General features: G+C 40.9%; 1 protein-coding gene across 1 annotated transcript in view; it reads left to right on the top strand.

The window, feature by feature from the left end:
• The window catches only part of LOC122814333 (microfibril-associated glycoprotein 4-like), a 204,837-nt gene that overhangs the window by 168,145 nt on the left and 11,604 nt on the right, over window positions 1-25,088 (top strand). Inside the window, exons 5-6 of the mRNA XM_044086919.1 lie at window positions 1,011-1,107; window positions 10,642-10,824. Of these exons, the coding sequence (XP_043942854.1) occupies window positions 1,011-1,107; window positions 10,642-10,824 (280 nt within the window). The remainder of the gene's footprint in view (window positions 1-1,010; window positions 1,108-10,641; window positions 10,825-25,088) is intronic.

Below are 25,088 nucleotides of genomic sequence, written 5' to 3' on the forward strand. Positions count from 1 at the left end.
GAATACATTGGAACAATAACTTCCTGAGACCTACATGCCATACCTTTGTTTACAAGTTGAGCAACACAGAATGATTTCCTCACTACTGTAGACACATGATGGCCAAATGCTAGATTACTGTCTATGTGTGTCCTTAAGTCCCTAAGTCCCTGACTACTGGGTCAGTCTAAGGGGTGTGTTGTCAATATGATAATTACCAGGGGTGGATGATTTCTTGACAGATACTATAATGCATTTCTTGCCATTTAGTTTTAGTCCATGGCTCTGACACCTGTTGTTTGTGTCAGCCCTTAATGGAAAACATTTGTGTCAGTGTGGGATTCAATGACAACAATTCATTTTTTCAATCATCAGCAAATTTAGTAAACCAGAGATCACTGACATTGGCCTTGAATTCAGAGAAGTAAATGTCAAAAAGAAGCGGTCCATGTTTTCCTTCTACTTTTAAAACTGTAGCAAATAACTTGCTACATTTGTAGCAAGTAGCTTGCACCAATTCATACCACACATATGAAGTGCTAAAGCACTTCACTCCTGCACTCCTGACTACAAAAGAAGTATCACAATTAATTTCTGTACCAGCATTCTGAAATGTTGGTACATAAATGAATATTAGGACTAGATTACCAATTGACTGGCATCTCCCAATTGTGCTCCCTAACATCTTGCATCATTGTGCCCGGGGTGGCTGCCCCCTTTTCCCCACTCTAGATACACCTCTGACTATAATTTTCCTTTTTATCTTTTATTTATTTACCAAAAAAATGCTTGCAACTCTAACATTAGAAGTATATCTGGTAATGAAATTAACTGTTACACATAGATGCTTCAGAATGAGAGAAATACATTTTAATAAAGTGTATTGACAAATTCTAACAAACAAAAAAATTACATAGCAATGTTTTTATGACTGCCCGACGCTTTGTAAATAGGTCTGCTAAGCAATAGGGGGCCTTTATTTGGTCCATTTACCACAGAGCAGTAAAACAGATTTTCACTTTTCCTAACAGGTGTTTCAGAAGAGGAAGGATGGAAGTGTAGACTTCTATCGAAACTGGAATGCTTACAAGTCTGGATTTGGAGTGGCTGATGGAGAATACTGGCTAGGTATGCTTAGTAAAAAGCACATTAGATGAGCTATACTCTTTGAAAAGTGGTTTATATTACATTAATTTAACTTTAACAAAGTATCTAAGTAGCTGTGTAAGTGTGTAATTAAATACTGCATTACTTACTCTTATGTTTAGCTTGAATATGATTATTCTCTGCAGTGCACTGAAGAGAAAAGTGAAGTGATCTCGTCTTTTCCAAAGAATCCATGCAGGGTGTGTACATGTTTTAAAGCTGGACTACATTCACATTTTTTACTATCAAATAGCTTTGTCTCTTTAGTAGACTTTTAATGTATGTCAACAATCATTTAGGCATTAATGAATTACATTTGCAGTTGTATTTATTTATGAGAAACAGTGATGAATTTGTAATATGTTAGACTGGCTTTCTTTTAGCTAAATGTTTCACTTTCTTTCAGTTTCAACTGCAGAATATGCATGAGTACTTTTTACTGCATTTACTTACACATAAACAGCAATAAAATGTAACCCACATGCAAGAGAGAGAGAATTGTTTCTTTCACAGCTGGATCCAAGAACATAAACCTAATAGTCTGAAAACTCAGAAAGCATGAATCACTTTTAATTAATATATGTCAAAAGATCACAAGATCCAATATAAGTCATGAATAGGTTAAGAATGAGTATTAAGTAAGTGTGCAGAAACTCAGCTGCTTGAAATTTTAGGCTAACACAGGGACTTGAAACTGTCAAGTATTTGCTTATATACAGTATTGTTAGCTGGGGGTCTATATTAGTTAGCCGAAAGTGTATTTCAGCGAACACCTAATCATCCACCTGTAATCAGTGAAAAGCACTTCCGTAATTCACTGAATTTACCAAGGACAAGGAAATACTTGCCCTGCAGCACAGTGGATGAACATCTCACTAAATCTAACAAACCCAAATGGGGGGCTCTGCCCTCCACACTCCACCAGTGTGGAAGTCTATGCCCCCACACCCCTCCTAACTCGATATAACAACTCTGAGATTGCACTGTAGTGGAGAAGAGGGCAAAACTATGTAGTTGGCCAACTACTTTTTTGCTCTTGGTAAATTCAGTGAATCATTGAAGTGATTTTCGCTGATTAGGGGTTGATGATTAGGTGTTCACTGAAATACACTTTCAGCGAACTAATATAGACCTGTTAGCTGGACATACCTAAGAATGGGTTGTCAGGTACTGGATAGCATTTACAGAGAATGAAAATAAATGCATGTAAATTAAATTTTAGGCATAACATTTTATACAAATGGGAAGAAATATGCACATGAACAAAATGTTATGAGCGGACAACTGAATTATACAGTCACAGTGCAACAAAGGGCAGTATTTGGAGTATAGAATGATATCTCCAAGTGTCATGTGCAAGAAAAAAAAGAAGAAATACTCTGCAATTTAATTTCTCTCCTCCATAACATTGCGAGATACAGCACAAGATGACCTAGGCAGCTGCCTAGGGTCTGGTGCTGTGTGTGTGTTGGGGGCTGCATGCAATACTAGTAATTTTTTTTAAGTCTGAGCTGGGGTCTTTAAAAAATGGCAAGTCCAAACTCAGCACTATTAATTAAAAAAGTCTGAGATAGGGTCTTTTTTTAAAAAAAGAGAAGTGTAAAATAATTCTTCTTGAAATAGTCTCTTTCACTGACTCTCTGTGAAATTTGTGATGCAAAGCCAATGAGAGATTTCCTGACACAAGTTCTGAAATATCACAGAAAGTAGGAACATGCTGTTGGACAGAGAGTGAGTCAGTCATTCCAGTCATGGCAAGGCAACAGCACCTGCAAATGCAGGAATGAGTAATAAGTTCATGTAGATGATTAAGGCTGTGAGTTGTTAAAATGCTACTTTCTGTAGTGTATGGTATGATTCCCTCAACCGTTTTGTCTTCTTTGTGATTCTGCAAAGTTTCTTCACCAGACATTACCAGACATTATTCCTGGTCTGCTCCTGAAAAGGGACACTTGATACCAGTGAGCTGTCCCAGGCTGTTAGCAAACGTGTTGTACATTTGTCTTGAATTCTTGCATATTTCTTTAAAATACTGAGCTATGCAGACAATGAATATGTGTCACAGACAGGTACATGCCTTGCACTGAACAGCATTCTACCTTCACCAAGGATTATGCCACACTGTGAACAGAAAATGATTGATTTTAATAATTGGCTTAGTTTCTGGTATCACTGCAGGTAATCCAGTATCTGTCAGGGTGGGAGAACATGGTTAACAGACCACATTGCTTTGCTAAGGATTTTCTGCACCTTTTGTCCCTGGGCTTTTGGATATTGGCTAAAACTGCTCACCCTCCAACCAGATACCCTGTTAAAGGGAGGCTGTAACTACTTCTCCAGAGAATGTGAAACACATTGCTCTAACTCACAGGCACAGTGGTTCATGGACTTTTTGAAACAAGCACCCTGGACCAGATACTGCACATTCCAACCAGATGATCAAACATATTGGAACTAGTACTCACCAACATGGGAGAGAGTCTCAACACCCCCCCCCCGTGTCACATTCTCATTGGTGACGTTGGATGACAAAGCTGCCTCGCTCAAAATAAAAATCAACCTGGAACACCCTACTAAAGCTGTAACAGTTAGGAGCTCTTCTAAAGAGAGCTGCATCCTATTAAGTGACAGTTTGCCAACATTCTCAGCTCCCTGAAACCCTGACAGCACAGCTATCTGTGCAGAACTATTTATGGAAATCCTGTACAAACATGTAAACAGCTGCATTGAGGCTGCCGTACCTACCAGAAGAAAGCCAGATCTAACACCAAAAACAAACCTCACTGGTGGAATCCTTACCAGGATATATAACAAAATATCTATATATCTATATCTATTTATATATCTATGTATCTATCTCTCTTTTTATATATCTATATATCTATGTATATATATATATATATATATATATATATATATATATATATATATATATATATATATATATATATATATATATATATATATATATATATATATATATATATATATATATATATATATATATATATATATATATATATATATATATGGTTCCCTATCAGAAGCCTGAAACACTATAAGCTTGAAAATCAAAATCCTGAAACCAAAAGCCTGAAAATTCAAAATCCCGAAAAATCCAAAATCCTGAAACTCAAAATCCTGAAAACACAAAATGGACATACTGACGTCATTGTGGCTTTGCTATTGTTAGCCCTGTGGTGTTAGGTCATGCATTGGGTTCAGGTGAGTGTGCGGTTGGTTTTATGTTAGGGTTAGGGGCGGTTTAAGTGAGTTAGGGTTAGGGCGCAGGTTAGGCATGTATGCAATAGTGACAAATATTGGGGTTGGGGCGGTTTAAGTGAGTTAGGGTTAGGGCGCGGGTCAGGTGACTGTGCGATATTGACGGACCTTAGGGTTAGGGTTAGGGTCAGGGTCAGTTGGTAGATATTAGTGTCTTTATAGTGACATATTAGCATTATTTGTGTTTTCATGATTTTGAGTTTCAGGATTTTGGGTTTTCGGGATTTTGAATTTTCAGGCTTTTGGTTTCAGGATTTTGATTTTCAAGCTTATAGTGTTTCAGGCTTCTGATAGGGAACCATATATATATATATATATATATATATATATATATATATATATATATATATGTGTGTAGATATATATATATATATATATATATATATGTGTGTGTGTATATATATATATATATATATATATATATATATATATATATATATATATATATATATGTGTATATATCTATATATATATATATATATTAACTTAACAGGATATATAACAAAAGAAAAAAGTCATGACCAACATCAGAAAGAGCAAAGCTCATAGAAACAGGACCTCTCTGATTTTACTAAGCAAGAAACCAAGAGGTCTAATATTTTAACCAGGCCATTTACAAGGTCAGAATAACCTTCCAGGCTAAGGATTAGCACAAGGCCTTCTACACCTATGTCAGCAGCCTTAAAGTTAACACTCAACAGTGTGCAGAACTGGTTGTAAATGATGCAACCTTCACTGACCAGGTTGACATAGTGAATCTATTAGCTGATAAATTTAGCTCTAACTTCACCCCCCACTACCAGCTATAAAATCCTTTCTAGCATATTCTCCCAACTTTTAACAGGGAGCAGATCTTAGTGAGACTCACTAAGACAAAAAGCACTTCTTCTATGAGTCCCAACAATATCCTCAGTTGCCTCCTAAATAGACTAAAACATGACCTAGCAGGAACACTTGAGGCAAAACTATGACCTCAAAAAAGGTTACACATCAGGTGAAAGGAGGACCACAATGGTCATCCCTCTTTATCTGGGCGAACCATCAACCAACCATGGGAACTACAGAACCATCAGTCTGACAAATATAATATGCAAAGCCAATGAAGGAATTATCATGGAAATCGTCAACAAGGACATTGGCAACCTACAGACACTGGAACCATCCCAGTTTGGCATGGTTAAATGAAGGCCTTGCCTACTCAATCTGTTAGACTTCTACAAGAGTGTCACCAAGGCTATGGATTGGGGGAAAATGGTGCATACCATCTACCTTGACCTGGCCAAGATGTTTAATACAATACTCCACTCAGGCATTGTTGATAAACTCTTAAGAACTAGGCATAAAATTTTCTAGAATCAATATTCACTTTTATGGACACTGTTAGCTATTGCTCACAAGATAATCACCAAGATTTGGAAGAGTGACAGTTCTACATTCAAAGAATTCAAAGACTTGATATTGATGGTTTCATGATTGGAAATTGGTACTGTCAAGATGAGAAATGAAAGAATCACTTCTTACTACAACTATAGGTTAAAAGTGGTGGACATATTGGAGAAAACAGACTGTAATACACTATGATTTAGATTGCTACTTTGTGGACTTTTATTAGGTCATATGATTAGACACCTTTGTAAATAATTTTATTTTGGTTTGGCTTGTTGTTATAAATGTTTCTGTTTAAAAACATATTATGTTTCATGTAACAGAATTATTTAATTTATGTGTTCTTATTTCAAGTTATGAAATGTTATTTGCATTTTGTAAAAAAAATCAGTAAAAATATCTTAGTAAAAGAACTAGACATAAATCCTTACATAACTCACTAGATTGCTGTCTGGCTCACAGACAGGACCCAATAAGTCAGGATCAGTGTGAAAACCTCCACCAGGAGACCAACCATCAGTGAAGTACCCAGGGGCTCCATGCTGAGCCCATACTGTTGAAAGTCACGGCTAAGGTCAAAGGTCTCTGGCTCACAAAGTTTGCAGATAACTATAAATTAGCAGCTATTACAGATTCCCACATGATACCAACATCCTACAGGAGGGTGTTACACAAACAAATGGCTGGTGCCAAAGCCACAGATTAAAAGTCAATGTGAAGAAATGCATTACAGTATCCATTGGAAAATTGTCCACCCATGCTAATTACTCCAGCAGTAAAACATTCCAAACAGTCAATCCAATAGCTACAGATCTGGGAAAATATGCAGACAGTAATCTGGCCTTCAGCCAACATGTAACTAAGATAGAAAAAAAAACACAGCTCATAAGCAATGGTATGGCATCCAAGTCCAAAGAAGTTATAGTGCCACGCTACTCAGCCCTCATCAGACCCAGCACTGAGTACAATATCCCCTTTGGCATGTACCTAACAAGGTATTTATAACAGCTGGAACACCCTCAAAGGCTCCTCAGTAGGAACATTCAGGGTATGAATACCCTGTCATGCCAGATCACCTTAAGACCCTATCTCTGTATTCAGTCTCTTACATGTGGTGAGAGGTGATCTATGCCTAGCATATAAGACATCCTCAGAGCCAGCTCTGATGGCTCTTTTGCATCTCCACAAAACAAGCTGCACCAGAAACACTAGACTAGATCCAAGGATCTGAACTTTGCCTGCAACATAAATAGAACATGATGGAGAGACTGGAATGTGTCTCAAAGTATCCCTGAGCCATGGAATAAGCTCCCCATCTATATGAAGCAGAGTTCATCCCTAAACCTATTCAAAGGAAACCTTGATCCTTAGATGGTAAATCACAAATGCACCCCTGGTCTGACTGCCATGTTTCTAATGGACAGGGGCAGATATTAAGTAACCAACATACCCACCTCACATAACCCTTAGCTACCTCTTTACCAACATACCCCAAGCTATAGGTATCCAAGGAACTCAGGGACAAAACTGGGTTGGGTTGCATGGCTAGTCCTGGAAAGAACCTAGTGGTCATTTGCCTAACATAAAGCTATGATCCTATGAACAATGAATGAATCCTGCAAAAAGTCAAATCGGGAAATCTCTTGTATCTGGAGTGTTACAGGCTATGCCTGTTTCTGGATGATGCCCCAACCACACTGTGTGAAAAGAAGCCCTTTTTATCTATCAGGGTACTTTTCTGTGGAAATAATTTACAAATGCATTTACATATTCAGCAGATCTTGCTATTAAAATCAAATGACAATATTGTTCCTTCATTTCTTCACGTCTTCCGATATAGTGTGGCAGTTCCTGAAAGACAACCTGATCAAGGTAAAGGTCTACATTTAAGCTCCTACAGAGAGCACTGGTTTAGCAGCAGCTGCAAATGGTGTGAGACAAGCTGATATCATGTCAGATCAACTTTGCAACAATGACTTCTTCCTCACTGTCCTGCCACATTAGGAGTCAGACAGTGGTGGATAATCTCAAGTATCTTTATCTGGGGAATATTCATAAACCATGTAAATGTCCAGCAAAGCATGTCTTCAGTCAAGATATCCCATTAGCAAGCAGGTGTGATCCTTTATTGGAAGATACAGGGGACATGAATAAGGAAATGACTCATGTACCAAACCACAGGTGCCTCAGAAGTTATCTAGAAGTAGTGGAGAGAAGATTGTAGAAACTAATGACAACACCATGCAAAGTGAAAGCACACCTAACAATACTTCTCTGATGGCAATGGGTAACCATATAGAGATGCATAGATGCTACCAGACTCAAGAGTTAGTGAAGGCAGAAATCCATCAGTGGGATTAAACAGAGCATTTGAGAGATGGTAGCCATTCATTGTGATGTATTAATACTAACTTTTCTCCTAAGTAGGAGAGTCGGTGTGAATCTCCTATCCTTGCTATTGTAATTAGCATAGAATAATCAGCAGATACACTTACATTCACAAGTCGTTCTTAATAGTCTAACAAGCTTTAGAAGGTTTGGTGGTGTTGTTTGGCAGCACAGACTGACTTCAAACTGGTGAATAACTTTGATAGGAAGGGTTATCTGTTATCTGTTATGCTTTGAATGTAAGGGAGTTCATTCTCCTGGTAAACATACTACCATTAAGCAGAGAAGGAATAAAGCTAAAGTTGATATTATATTCTTACAGGAATGAAAAACTAGAAAGAAGCATGTGAGAGAATTTTATAAGATTTTCTTGTGAGGGTGTATCTGCATTGGCAGATTATGAAAACAGTGAAAAGCTGCTGTAACACCCTATTTAAATAACAATGGAGGACTTGTAATCTGTGAGGACCTTGAATTCTAGCCAATGTCCTTTGTATTAAGAGGACTCAGTTGTGGTAGTTTGGACAGTTTCTGAGGATGCACCCTGGATGCCTCCTCCAGCGGGTACCAGGCTAGTCCAATTGTGAGTGGATTAATGGGCTTTTCCAGGAGGTGATAGAAAGATTATATCTCTGTAACATGCCTTGGAATGCCAGAGGATTTCACAAGATGAGGTTGAGACTTTTATTTTGCATTAGAAAGGTATGGAGTGTTCTGTACAGCTTATTGCTCCCTTTACCCTTTGCATCATCAAACCAAGTGGTTTAGAATATGGATTGATGGATGCAAGGATGGATGGGTGTATGGATTGTTGTATGGCTGTTATAATTTTATAAATTTACTCAGCCTGAGTTAAAATATCAAACAGTAGGAGTCCATAACTGAATCTAATTCTTTCCTCTTATCATTCCTCATAACGTGTATTTAAGAAGGAGAGCAAAACCACAAAACTGGCATAGAATGAACAAACCACAGAACTTCAGAAAATGACATTAGTTAGATTCTGATGAAGTTCTGTTTTTAACAAATTAAAGAATGAAAGCACTTAATCTTTACTACTAGAGTGGCTGCCTTCTGTCAGATTGTAGAACCTGTTTTGAAGTTATATATTTAAAAAGTTATTGAAACTTTCTAAAATGCAAACTTTGAAACTTAGAATATCACAGCCTCTATCATATCCACCTGCCATGTTTCTTTCTGGATGATGTGTGTAGCTCCTAAAGCCATTCTCTCTTAGAATTTAATTTGAACAGAATAACATCATGTGGTGTGTGTGTGTGTGTGTGTGTGTGTGTGTGTGTGTGTGTGTGTGTGTGTGTGTGTGAGGTAAACACTTTAACCATTATGCCTCCCCAACCTCTCCTTTAGCTGGAAGAAGTGGAGTTGGGGTGTGGCATGGAGAGTATGAAATGTGTTTAATTGTAGTTGGACTCCTAAAGGATGAGGAGATAAATGTAAACAGTCAGACATGGTAGGAGGTGGGAGCAGAGAGAAGGGGAAACATGAGTAGAAGTATTTCAGTCTGTAGGTGGGTAGAATAGAACCCTAGGCTGTGGGAGTGTAAGGGTAATAGAACGTTGAATGTAAGAATAATTAATGCTAGTGGGAAGGATATTTATCTGAGGTCTGTTGAGGTAGAGGAGTCAAAGGGTAGGATTTATAAGAACTGGCATAAGGGGTGTATGGTTATATATAGTGGGGCAGATATTATCCTGGTGGTAACAAAACAGAGCCAGGAGGCTAGGAGCTGTTGCTTAAGTTGGAGCATGAAATTTATAGCTGCTATTGATTTGTTTAAGATGGAGGGGAAGGTTGTGCCATAGTCTGGTGACATGAGGACTATATAAAGTCTCCTGCATGATCACTTTCAAAAGTTACAAGAGTGAGCAATTTCTTTTAATAGAAGAAGCCTCAAGCTCTATGAAAAAAGAATGGTCACTATCCAACTACTGAATGTACCAGGAGCAGCTTTCAGCTACATTTAAACACATGACAGACATGCTCCTTCATTAATCAGTGACACTCTCAGAAGCACTCAGCTTTAAATACTCATACCTTATACATAAGCACACACACATGCATGCATGCGCGCGCGTGCGCACACACACACACACACACACACACACACACACACACACACACACACACACACACACACACACAAAATATCCTCTTTGCCATCTCCTACCTATTATTTTACAAGTTGCAACTTTAATAGAAATGTTTTACAAGTTGCAACTTTAATAGAAATGCTTTATTACATCTTTCTAATGTCTATGAAGTGTATCGGATGAATTCACTTTTTTCAGCTTTACACTTATGTTTTTTTTTTTTCCAAAATACTGAATGGAACTTTAAATAATGCACCATAATATCTAGTTGAGAAACGTGTTTGTTGCAATTGGTATAGAAATGTATGAAAAAAATAACATACGTGTACCCAAATATGTTGCATTACAGGTCTGGAAAACATTTTCCTTCTAACACTGAAGAGACTATTTGAATTAAGAGTTGACTTAGAAGATTTTGAGAGAAACAAAGTTTTTGCCAAATATGCACAGTTTTCCATCTCATCAATGGCAATTAATGGTGAAGAAGAAGGTTACAGACTGTTTGTGACTGGATTTACAGATGGAGGAGCAGGTAAGACTGAATCTATTAATAAAATGAAGACATAAAGTGAAGGCATTTTTAATTATAGAATGCCTGGTTCTAAGGGATTGGACTACTGGATGATATTTAATTATTACAGAGAATCTATAATAATTTGTTCACCACTACTGACTCCTGCACATGTTTCTGTAGGACAACAAAATTTCCCAGTCACTATTAACCTCTTTGAAGTATAGCTAGGGAGAACACATGTTCTAAAATGCAAATGTTCCTAAATGTGAAATGTATATCAACATGAGCTGCCTGGCCTCAAACAAAAGGTGACAACTAGACAAATCAAATAACATCAACCATATGTTAGCCTGGAACAATAACTATCATATTAGTAATTGTTTATGAAAGTTTGGAAAAATAGCATTTATCATGTTTATTGTGATTTAGAAAGTCCATGTTAAGATTCGAATGCATTTTACCACTCTAAAGATGAGTTTGTACTAAACAGTGTTGCTGTTTATACTTCTTTAATAGCACCTGTAGCTCTAGGGATACGAAAACGTGTTCTTTGAATTACAGAGCCAGGCATGACTCTAAAATAATTTTGTAATTATGAAGATTTTTAAGAGGATAGGATTATTTAAATGTTTTATTTTGACTAAACACAATATAAATATATTTCCACAGTGCTTAGCATGATGCATCTATCCAGTATTTAAATACTTTGAATATAGGAACTAATATATATGTTTTGGGAATATGACAAGTCTATGAAGGTCAGGACACCAAATTTAATTTGTGCAAAACAATTTCACTGAAAATCTTGATTCAGTGGAACCCAAGTTAGCCCTTACTGTACTGTTATGTATCTGTGGAACAGATACATACAAATTAGAGGATGTGGAGGATCAGTGAAGGGGGTTTATCAACCTACAAAGAAAATCATTTTTGTTCAATGGTTGTATTCAGAGAAACTATTTCAAGCAATTGGTATTTAATTTATATGTATTTGCCTTTGAGGAATTATCATGACTCTATTTGTTTCTATATCATAAAGTCCAATCTACCCTTTACTAAGGTCTGATGTAATTTTAAAGCAGCTTTAGCTTTTTAAGGGAATCAAAGAAATGACAATAATATGATCATTTGATTGAAAAATCTTTTGGGGAATTGCTAGGGAAATGATTTGTAAAAATACAATAATTTTGGTTGAAGACATGTTGGTATTGTATGCTTTGAAGTCAGGAATAATTTTAAACTATCTGAAATTATATTTTCAAATGTAAAAATAATATAATCATAATTGAGTATGCAATCCATTCATCCTCAACCCCTTTTCCTGTTTTTGCACATGGGGTTAGGGTGTCACTTCAGCAGTGACAATCATCTCAAGCCAAGGTTTACACCATCAGGTGGCTAGCCCTGCCACAGTAGTTCATTCTTACTACTCACTCGCACACACAGCTCTTACCTGCGGTCAGTTGAGAGTGTCCAATCCACCTACTGCATGTCTTTGGAATGTGGGAGGAAACTGGAGCACCTGGAGGAAACCCACATGACCACAGGGAGGACATGCAGACTCCACACAGAAGTCAACCCAGCCAAGAATCGAACCAGAACATTTCTTGCTGTGAGGTGAAAATGCTAGCCACTGCACCACCATGGCCACCCATAAATGAGTATACAAATGGAATCTAAATTGGGTTTGTGTTAGGATTCTAAGATATTTTAATTGTTTGCAGTGTCGCTTATTTTTCTTCACTATTTCAGGTATTTTTGATGAATTAAAAGTGTATTTCTGCGATTTTCTTTTAATTTGTTATACAACTAAATTCTGAGAGTCTATTAATTTGGCAGAATAATTTAAATTAGTGATTGTTAGTACTGCAGCATCAGCAAATAAATATAGTTTACTTTCTGACCCCTTATCCCTTTTAAAATTGTTAGTTATATTGTTTTTTCTTTTGTTTGATAAGCATTAGAGAAAGTAATTACCTTAGTAATTATGATACTGCTTTACCATTACAATATAAATAGTATTGAACATTGTGTTTCCATAAAAAGTTTACTAAATTAACCCAATTAAGCAATTCACATGTTTTTTCTATACATGAGCTGTTTAGGGTTAGATGTATTTTTTTTTTTACAATCCGCATAGTGAACTGAAGTTTATTTTTATATTGACTTGAGTTTGTCATATAATGTAAATTCCATATTGTCTTTATAAAAGAGAAAAATACATCTATAATATTCTGAAAGTTAAAATTGCAATATAAATATTATGATAAATATTTAAGGGAAATATAGATCTGTAAGAGCATTAATCTACTGAGTCTTTGTCTTGTTTCAGAATTAGTACTCTTATGGAATATTTCCTGGTAGAATAAATTATTTTATTCTTTTTTATAGTTTTGACATTTCATGTACAATATCAATTATTTTCTGAGGTGAAAGCTCATGAAGTTCTGATATTAAACCATCTTAGTCTGGAACTTTATTATCTTACATGTCTTTAATTTGGTCTTTAATTTCAGTTATACTGATTTACTTTGTTAAACATGTAATTTTGTTAATGTTCTTCCTAATAAGTATTTATTTATATTGTAAAATATTTTGTTTATTTATATTAGTTTTGATGGAATTATAAATATTACCAAAATGTATTTTAAAATTGTTGAATGTGTATCTTCATGGATTATTTCCTCTTTAATTTAACAGGATGTGAATACATTATCCTCTGGATTTACGAAGCCCTTTATAGCATGCAGGATTAGTTTAAGAGCTATTTACGGCAATATGGCTGATGTGCAATCCAGGAACGAGCTCCCGGGACGTGCATGTGAGCTCTTAGGCTAATCCTGCATGGACCGAGCTCCTGTATGCAAATTACCCTCATTTGCAGGTGAAAACCATGCAAATGAGGGTAATTTGTGATCCAGGAAGCAGGCAGCTGTCAGTGCAGGACGAGTGCAGTCTGCAGAAATGTACTTGGTTAGTAACTGAGTACATTTCTGCAAACTACAAAACGGAGCTAAGACAGCTCCAAATAAAGGCTGCATATCATTGATGAAGCATGCCAATGGCCAAGTAGAAGGCCATTGGCATTGAAAAATGCATAAATAATAAAAAAAAAAAAACTTTTATTTTATTTATGCCGATCTTGCCTGTTTAAGCACAGGGCAGCAGCGCGCAAATGGGATCGGGGGAAAATAATAAAACAGACTTAAAATAAGCAATCTAACTAAAAGCAGTATTTTGCCATGCAAGTCAATGGCAGGCATAAGACAACCTGGCTAGTGAGTAATGGTTGCTAAGGGGAGAGGCTTAGTGTGGGACATGTAACTATGCATTAGCAGGCAAACGTATGCAAATGAGGGGGAGGATAGTGAATCTCAGATTTCCCCAGGGTGTGAGGCAGGACCCAAGAGTGTAAGAGTACAAATAGCTGGGTGCAAGACTAGGATATAGGTGACATCATGGGGCTGTGTGTCAGGCATACTGTAAGTGGACTGGAGCCCTGTGGCTCGGGACTGCTCCTAACTTAGCACAGCTAAGCTACAGGTGTGTCCAAACTGCCTAGCACTCCTTACAAAGTGTAAGCGGGTGTGCGTGCCACGCACTGGATTTCACAGGAAGAAAAAGGAAGTTAAACCAGGAAATAGCAGCTCTGTGCACATTTGAGCACTCTGCGCGGTGAGCACACAGGCTTAAACAGGGAGGCAATGGGAAGGGAAAACAGCAGTAGGAAGGTAATCAAGGAGAACTAGCAGAGCTGCCAGGTGAATGTATCAGAATCAGCTTATTACACAGGCAGCAAACCAGCCCAGCCCAGAACATCACTGTAAACCAAGCAAACACCTTCCCCCCTGGTTTTTCCACACTCTACACCACCAGTGTATACAAGCGGAGAAATTTAAAAAAAACAAACCTACAAAATGAGAAGGGCTGCAGCAGGCAACATAGAACAACATGTGCAAGAGGCTGAGGGTGGTGAGGATGTGAATGTTGCTGAACAACCCACAGTGAGGAAACAGAGAAGAGTGTACAGACCCAGGGTAACCTACCAGGGGCTACATGAGCTGGAGATAGTGGAGCACTATAGGGTGGACAGAGACCTCCTACAGCAAATCGTTGAGCTGTGCAGGCCACACCTGACACACAGCACTGGCCGAGGGGAACCCATCCCAGTGGATACCAAGGTATGTGTAGGCCTAGGTATACTAACCACAGGTACTTCCCAAACCACAACTGCGGATATCATGGGCATCCCCAGGCATCAGCATCCAGAATATTCCACCAGTTCCTGGATGCCATGTCAGCACATGCCAGTGAGCATGCATATTTCCTCAAAACACGTGAGTTATTGACCAGCAACATGCGTCTCTTCCACCAAATAGCAAACTACCCTGAGGTAGTGGGTGCTATAGACTGCATGCACTTATGCATCAAAGCACCACCCAGTGAGCAGGCTAGGGCCTACATCAACTGCAGGGGTATCCCCTCCATCAACTGCCAGGTTGTATGTTATGCCCAGGGCATTATACTGAATGTATGTGCTGGCTGCCCTGGAAGCTATGACAATTCACACATATGGCACCTGATGCAGCTGTACCACAGATTTGCCGATGTGGACATTCCCTATGGTCACCTAGTGGGGAATGTTGGAGCTGTGGCTGATGACACCTATCAGAAATGCACACACACCTGAACAACAATGCCATAGTGTGGCACACGCACAGGCCAGACATATAATAGAGCATATGTTTGGGATGCTCAGGTCATGGTTCCAGTGTCTGGACACATCCAGTGGAGCCCTGAAGTATTTACCAGCTACATGTACCCAAATTGTTATGGTATGTGCTGTGCTACACAATATGATCCTGCAGAAACAGCTGCAGCAGGAACAGCATGGGGCAGGGCCACACAGCCCCTCCCCTCACCAATGACAATGCCTGTACAGGCATAGAGTGACTCGGAGGAGGAACAACCTGAGCCTGCCCCAGTAGGCAGAAGGGGGCATGCCCAGTATGCCCTGGCCTTGGCAAAGAGGCAATGCATAGCATATGCACTGACACAGTATGGACCCAGGGAATGACACCTCTCTCTGACTCACACAGACAGTAAAAGGGATGCCAAACATGACACTACCTGTGCCCAACCATGTATAGGGAGTGTACTATGTGCATCCAACATAGGCAGCCCTCTAGCACCATCCTCAAGTCCGGCACATCCTCAAGGTAAGTCAATCAACCTACCATTTGCCAAATGGAATAGAATGTTTTTTTTACCTGTAGTTATGGTATGGATGTAAACATACAAGGGAATTGGGTGGCCGAATGTCAAGGTAGCAGACAGTAGACACCCATAGTGGCATCATGACATCTGTAACGCATACTGGAGTCACCAGAGTAGCCAGTACTACACAGGGTAACAAAACCCACTGCAGGAAATGGCCTGAGTGACATGGGTGTCCATAAGAGCCACACATGCCAGTCAGGAAGGTTCACATACCCATCAACAGTCTCAGCCAGCAGGACAGGTGAAGACTAACACAAACAAATGCTGTACTATGGTCTCTGAATGTGCCCTATGAGTAACCCTTCCCCCAGGCCTACACAGACAGACCACAGCCAGGCAGTCAGATGTAAGTTGTGAAGGCTAGGAAGTCAGAAACTAATATGTAGGTAAACAAAGCTAGGATCTGTAGTACACTGGTAAGCCTCTAGCCAGCAGGATAGGTAAGACTACAGACTGAAAAGGAGCACCTGACATACCAGTACAGTCCTAGCAAATGTGTACAAGTGTCAGGTGTGCCCCCATCCAACGTACACTTAGAGTAACAGTCAGGTGTGCCTCCCTACTCCTGTGTAGAACAGTAGAAACAGTCAGGTGTCCCCTCCCCGCAATCCTGAAATGTAGCAACAGTCAATGCCTAATGACCGATGGATACCCTGCAGACACAGCATGCTACCTGTCAGTGTACAACACAAATGTTAGCACCGCAGTACAAATTACCTGGATGTGATCCACACATGTGACACAGATGGCCATACAGGGCATGCTCACACACTTAGAGGAATGAAAGCAATGTCAGTCAACAACATACTGAGAGGTCATACTGGGCATGCTCACACACTTAAACACATGAAGGCCATGTCTGCAAACACCAGCGGACCACAAATATCTGGCAGTCGCAGATCACAGTGCAGGCACATGCCAGTATGCACCCCTCTGCCTTGCACACACAGTGGATAGGAATACAGACAAATATGTAAGGACAACACACTATAATAAGCCACAGGTACATGGGCATAGATATGTGGAAGAGGGTGACCGTGACAAGGAGCCATGTGGGCCTGTCCCAACTGGCACAAAGCCAAAGGGCCCCCAACACATGAGGTGTGGATGTAACCCTCTGTGGATACTAGCCACCAGAACCTGTCAGAATGATAGACTATGTGGTGCACGTGCCAGCTGTGCAACAAGACTGTGCAAGGAAGTAGCCATTTAGTAGCTGTTTACACGTACCTATGAAATATGACCCCGTGTTTGCCCGCATGTGGCATGTCAACCCCTACATGAATGGGGTATGGCCCATGTACACACTGCCCTCCCCATAGCAGTAGTATGACAAGCCTGCTGTCATCCAATGTGAATTACATCTTTGGGAAAGCTATAGATCAGTAATATGCATGGCGCATCCCATAACTGCGTACTGCTGTAGTGATAGACTAGTTAGGTAGTAGTATTAACCCCAGACCTGTCAATTGTGTGAGTGTGTGTTTGTGCATGTGCCTGTCTGTCTCTGAATGTGTAGAGAGTAATGCTTATTAGGCTACTCACACTCCGTACAATACATATATTAAACTTTGGCAAGACTGCTGATGTCACTCACCTAGAAATACACCTCTGGGAAAGTGATAGTCCAGTAATCGCTGTAGTGTGCTCTGTAACTGCGTACTGCTGTAGTGTGATAAACTAGTTAGGTAGGTGTTCGCATCCCAGACCTGGCAACTTTGTGTGTGTTAGTGTGTGAAACTGTGTGTGTGTCTGACTGTGTAGAGAGCAATGCCTTTTTAGGTTACTCACACTCCGTATAATACATATACTCTACTTTGGCAAGGCTGCTGATGTCACTCACCTAGAAATACAACTCTGGGAAAATGATAGCCCAGTAATTGCCGTAGCGCATTCTGTAACTGCATACTGCTGTAGTGTGATAAACTAATTAGGTAGGTGTTTGAACCCCAGACCTGGCAACTGTGTGTGTGTGTGAATCTGTGTGTTTGTCTGACTGAGTATAGAGCAATGTGTTTTAGGCTACTCAAACTCCATACAATACATATACTTTACTTTGGCAAAGCTGCTGATGCCACTCACCTAGAAATGCACCTCTGGGAAAGTGATAGCCCAGTCATCGCCGTAGCATGTTCTGTAACTATGTACTGCTATAGTGTGATAAAATAGGCAGGTGTTCGAACCCCAGACCTGGCAACTGTGTGTGTTTGTGTTTGAGTCTGTGTGTGTGCGTGTCTGACTGAGTAGAGAGCAATGCTTTTTAGGCTACTCACACTCCGTACAATACAAATACTCTACTTTGGCAAGGCTGCTGATGTCACTCACCTAGAAATACACCTCTGGGAAGGTGATAGCCCAGTAATTGCCATAGCGCATTCCGTAACTGCGTACTGCTGTAGTGTGATTTAGAATGGTGGTAGGGTTCCATCTCTATCCATGGCAGTTCTGGATGTTTTGTGTGTGTTTCAGTGTCTGTGTATGGAGCAATGCATTATAGGCTACTCACTTGCAGTACATTACAAATGCCCTACTTTGGTAATCTTGCTGATGTCATTAATTGTGAAATACACCTTTGGGGAAGATGTACTTCAGTAATGTCCATGGCGCACACAACTGCGTAGCGCTGTAGTGTAGTAAACTAGTTAGGTAGGGGTTCTACTCCCAGGCATGATAGGTGTGTGTGTGTGTGTGTGTGTGTGTGTGTGTGTGTGTGTGTGTGTGTGTGTGTGTGTGTGTGTGTTAGTTACCTGTATCCTGTGTAGAGGTGTTTGTGAGTGTGGACAATGTGGAGGGGTTTTGCTAATTTCATTTATGGTGGGCCTACTAGATATCACAATCTCAACCATACAGGGATAACAGATGTAAATATTTGAGAGGCTGGGATGCAAAGCCATACCCATAAATGTGACATCAAGGCCAGCCAATCACAGTTAGCAACCCTACTGTGCCTTCACATGTGACTCACAATGGACATACCATGCCTGACAACATGCCCTGTATGGGCAGATGACACTGACATCAGGGAATGCTGTTAGCATGCTATCAATGTAGGTACAGGGTAAACCTGCTGACCATTACCAGTCCCTGCCACAGGTGGGCAGGACTGGCACATCTGATGATAACCTGTGTTCACAGCATGGGAAAGACACCCCAGTTACAGTTCTCCATGTCACTGTACATGCATGTGGGAGGTGTGCACATCCTAGACATCATCCAAGTCATGGACTAGGGAACACATACATGGCAAGTGATGCACAGAATTGGCCACACACAACAGTCACCCAGGTGACTGGACGAGGGATGCAATACTCACCTGTGTGGGCAAATACAGAAGCTACAGGCCTGACCCACAATGCAGACCATTGTCATGTGGCCTGATGCCTAGGTATACCCATCGCCTACCCTTGTATAGCCTGCTGGCATTGCTGGCCATCACACACCCGTGCAGACATGCACCCATGCATGTCCAAACTGGCACCCTGTGTGTTCGTGTGTGTGTTATATGGTGTGTATGTCCACATCCACATGCAGTACACCCCCCAGGGCACAGTGAAGCATGCTGCCTGATGTCTGACACTCCCTCATACTCACTGCCCATATGACCTCCGTGTGACCCATGTGGTGCATGTGTTCCCTGCACATTAATGTGTTGTGGCAATCCCACTAGTGATGAGTTGCACTCCTGGCCCTGCCAAGTATGTTAATATGTGTGCGTCCCTGTGTGAGTATGCCTGTGTTGACACTTGCACCTGTTCATGCAGACAGACACGTGTACATCACCTACTGTATATCTACCGTATCCCTGTTGCAGATGTCACTCACCATCACATATATGTTCTGAGTGCTCCACACCAGATAACCCATGTGGCACATCCAATAACTGCATTGAACTGTGATAGCACTACATAGCTGTCAGGGGTTTGATACCCTGTGCTGGTAGGTGTGTGACACAAACATGCGTCAGTTTTACCCTCCCACCCCTCCCTGACATGTATTCGCCTCTGTCTGCCTCCCCCACTCCCTCACTGGTGGATGTGAAGGCCCACACCTGCTTTGCTTAGGCAGCAGCATGTGTATGTTAAGTGATGCTCATGATCAGCTGATGGCCTCTGCACGAATTGCAGCCCTCCCCTAGCTTGATTGCATATGGAACAGCTGTGGTAACATTCCCATAGCCAATTGCATGGAAACGCACTCCAATACCTGGGAACATCATGGTGGTGTTGGCCCTTGTCTGTCACTGTGAGCAGGAGCTAGAACTGTCGTTTGGCAAACAGCATCCCAGATGGGTTGGGGATTTTCCTCTAACAACATACACTGTGGAAAGAGGGCAACAAACAGGAGGGGATGTGCCTGACCTGACTACAGACTGTAAGTGCTGCTATACTGCATATGGAGTAATGTTGGTTTAACAGTGTTTGTCTGGATATGCCTGTCATACATGTTACAATACCTGCTATGTCAGTTCCATGTATATGAGGAATCCCCATCTGCAGGGTCATCTGCAGACTGGGCAATGTTGTGCCTTTGGTTTCATGTGTTAGCCATGATGCATCTATCTGTGGAATGCAGAAGGTAGTGTGAGATATGCAGTCTGTTGATGGTGAAGGCCGTGACAGTTAATGATTACATATCCCTCATTGGACATATGTTGCAACAAACCCCATTACAATGGTAGATTTATGAGGGTATCACAGCAACATGTCTATACTGGCCCTGTGTATGTGCTGTGAGCCACACCTCTGTCAACCTTTGTATGTATGTCGTGCATGAAGTGGTGCATATGTGCTGTACACTGTAAATAGTGTCATCATATCTGATAAGCCAGTGATATATCAGATTGCTACACATGTCATGTACAGTAGGGGTTACATTTCATGCCATAACCTGGACATTCTGTGGATGTTTGTACAGTACTGAGGTCTGTGTAGTGATGGTGAATGTCGGCAGTGTGTGTATTGGTAATATGTACTATGGCCTGTGTACAGACTGTGGTAGATGTTATTGTTCTAGCTCCCCTTCTATCTGATGTTACATGCTGCCACACTGTATGGAACCATTTTACTGTACATGTTTCTAGGGCCATACACACACACATGTCCCATACCACAGACAGCCAACAGACCAAACTGTGTAGCAGCCCAGTATATGTAGGGTCATTCTGTGAGTGGCACATATGAGGATAGTGTAGTACAGATAGTCCATATACTGTACTAATATGCTAGCATACCATATGTGGCTGTGGCTGTATTCATATTGGTTGTGGTTATGCACTGTCACACAGGTGTATCCTACCCTGTGCTGTGACATGGCTGTTGAGCCTGCTATATATGCAGGTACTGTACAATGATAACCTTAGGATGTCTGTCAGTAGCCAAATGGCACATGTTATGAGCATATGTCACCTTCCACACACACCATGTCTGCGAAGAAAATCCCAATGACAGTATCAAAAGTCTATTAATATACCTGCTATACATACCTGACATCCCCTTGCACTACGACTTTGGGACTATAGGGGCTGGGGTAGGGCTACACTCCATGGCCAGGACATATGGTAAATATATATGGACATGTACTTATCCAGATAGCCATATATATATATATATATATATATATATATATATATATATATATATATATATATATATATATATATATATGAGTACACATGTATAGTACTTCCAATTACCACTGTCATGGCAACCACCCACTATGAATCCCTACATCATTTGGGCAAATTCCCTGTACATTCCCTGTGTGATGGACATCCTTCCTGTGTGTGGGCATCAATGTTACAGACAGCAGGTAGCAATACTTCTTACAGGAGAACCTGTGCACTCAGGGAGCCATATATCTGTAGGAGGATCAAGACATACAGACAAACTGTGAGTAGAGTGGTGTTATGCTTTGTATAGTACTGGTGTTACAGGGTGTGTGTGTGTGTGTGTGTGTACATACTAGTTTACCTTGGAATGCAGTCTGTCTGCATAGCTTACTACTGTGGGCCTATCCTCTAGCTGGACAGAGGTGTGCCTATCATGTGTTGTCTGTCCACCACACAGGTCCTGTGTCAGATATTACACTGGCAGTGTGTGTGTTGCATGCTAGCAGTACATGGCTATATCCATTTGTGTCCCTGATGTCTTATTCCTGCATAAGGGTATGTTGCAAACCATCCTGTAACACCAGCATGTTCCAGGGTGTGTAACTGCAATATTGCGAGCATGGCCATGTGTTCCTGTCTTTCTCATTCACATATATGGCAGGCTTTGTCCTGCTGTAATACGGTTAGGGGTTGTTAGGTAATGGCCTATCATTAATTACTGCTAGCATTCCTGCTATCATCCCAGTCATAATGTGGACTCCCACAACATTTGTTGGTCAAGGTCCATACATGTGACAGATACATTGACATTACCACAGGTAATGAATGTCCCCCTAGGGCTTGACTACAGGGTGTAATTGGAGGCTGCTGAACTACATCTGATATTGTTGATTGTTACTTAACTTGCAGGCAAATCCTTTGTCTACTGTTGTACAAATTGAAGGGCTTGGCCTGGACACCATAGTATGCTATATATCTGCACTGTCTGCATCTACTGTTTTGTGTGAGCCTTGCATCCATCACTGGTTATATACATCAAATTCTATGCGCTGTCACTGACATGTGGTATGATAATACTACATTCCCTTGCTGTTGATTGATTGGCTGGATGATATGTATGTGAAATTAGTGGGTATGTACATCTGCCATGGTTTACTGGTAAATAACGTAGTGTATGATGTGCAGGGTCCTGGGTTTGGGCCTTGCAGAGGCTGTATATTTTGTTGCAGGGCAGAACCCCGGCTGTCGGATACAGAGTGTGTTAGGGACATTTGAGCAGTTGTACACGGGTGTGCACGGGTTTGCAAGGAGCTAAGCAATGCTAACCTCCGGTTGCATTTCCTTACACTCAGCTAGCATTTACTTAGCTCAATCTATGTATGCAATGCTTACCCCCACACAAATACATATACACATGCTTACAACTGCTTATCCATGCTTACTACTGCTGTTTTGCACTTACACCTACTTATTAGTGCCTTAGTCATTATGGCACTTCACATGTGCATTTAAGGCAGTACTCCTGTGCAAATATAAATGTTGTTTAGTAGGTTATACAGCACAGCGATGTTAACATATGGATTTCACATGGAAAATAGGATGTGCTGCAGTGGGACTCGACCCGGGAATGTGTGCGCATTAGGCGGATGCTCTGCCTACTACACTATTGCTGTTCTACTTCATTTTCATATGTCTACCATAATGACACACCCATGTTCCCTTCCACCAGCCCCCGAGCTCCATGTACACAGCATCCATACATTCCCCAGTTGCTAGCCCTGCCATTCCACGCCTCCACACATTTCCCTCTCTGCACATCTCGGTATTCCTCCAGTATACTGTCCCGACCCAAGCATCAGCAGGCTCTTCATCCGTTTAATCCACGTATGTACCAGCCTTCCCTTGATCCTCCTCTGATACTGGTGGAGACATCGATATGACCCACAACTGCTGGTGCATCCTGCCAGGGATGGACCTGTTGTAGTGTCAAGAGTAAACCTAGCTGGTCTACACTGTTTCTCCCACTGGTAGCATCCTGCCAGGGTTTTGTGTAGCAGCGGTTTGCTCACATACCTGGCCAGCCTCATCTCCCAGTTCCACGGAACCAATGCCCCAGGTGTGACATATTGTGCATGAAGCACACTCTCACTCCCCCACGGTGTGCACCATATATCATTATTCCCTTTGGTATTATGCAGGACTACTGTTCTCACAGTATGATTGGACAGGCACTGTTCTGTGATGCACATAGACTGCTCATAATACTGTGGTTGAGCAATGGACACATGTGCTGGTATTAGTCTACACAATTATATACATTACCTATACTGTTGGATGACTGTGCTGGATGATGTGTTTGTGATCACAGCAGCTGAATGTGTATCTGCCATGGCTTGATGTAACTCACGTCGACTATAGTGTGCAGGGTCGGGGTTTGCAACCTGGCAGTGCAGATTATTTTGTTAATGGCCCCAACAACAACTGTTGGCTACAGAGTGACTGAGGCACTGTAGAACATTTGTAGGTGGGAATGTGCTGGTTTGCACGAAGCACAGCATTGCTGACCTCTGGTTGTGGCGTCTTGCAGTGGGTTATCCTTTACATTGCTTCACCAGTGTGGTAATTGCATACTGGTGGCCAAACAGGCTCACACCTGCTTGCTCCCGAATACACACATGCAACTTTGTGTATTTAGTTCACATTTGTCACCTGGGACAATCTGACTGTATGCTTGCCCATTGTCAGCACTGGCCCAGGGAGAAGAGCTCCACATTGACCCCAGCTACATATTCCAATTAATACTGGGGTGTTCACATTCATAAAGGGTAAAAGACATAACATAGCTACATCCTCCATTATTCATGCTTAGTTTATGTTAACATGTCGGTATTATCCATGCTTGGGTCAGGTTTACATGTCAGGTATGACTGTTGACAAAGGTCAGTTTAAGATGAGGTTGGATTCCTCTTTAACAGGTCTGGATAGGTTACATGCAGGTATTTGGGGTAGGTATAGTTATTCCATACCTGTGTGGTACAGTAGAGGGGAATAGTGACAAAGTAGGTAGGTAGGTAGTGGGGGTGACATTGTAACTGTATAGTAGCTTGTAGGAATAATTGGATGGGGGGCAATAGGGAAGGTTTGTTGGATGTTGGGATTGGTATGCGAGGCAGAACAAGAGGTGTCGGTTTCACTAGTTGATGTAGTGGTATAGAGTGTGAGTTGGGGGGGAGGGTTTTGCAAGGTGGTGAGCCTGTGCTGATCCAAGTGTGCTTGTGGTGTTCCTTCATGTGTTATTTACATGTGTCCTGTGGGACAGCTGTGATACTACATGTGGGTTGGGGGTTCCAGATACTGGCAATATAGTGGGGGAAGAGGGTGTTACCTATGTGTA

Source organism: Protopterus annectens, chromosome 10.part0, assembly GCF_019279795.1.
Source record: "Protopterus annectens isolate FY-2018-M chromosome 10.part0, PAN1.0, whole genome shotgun sequence".
NCBI lineage: Eukaryota > Metazoa > Chordata > Ceratodontiformes > Protopteridae > Protopterus > Protopterus annectens.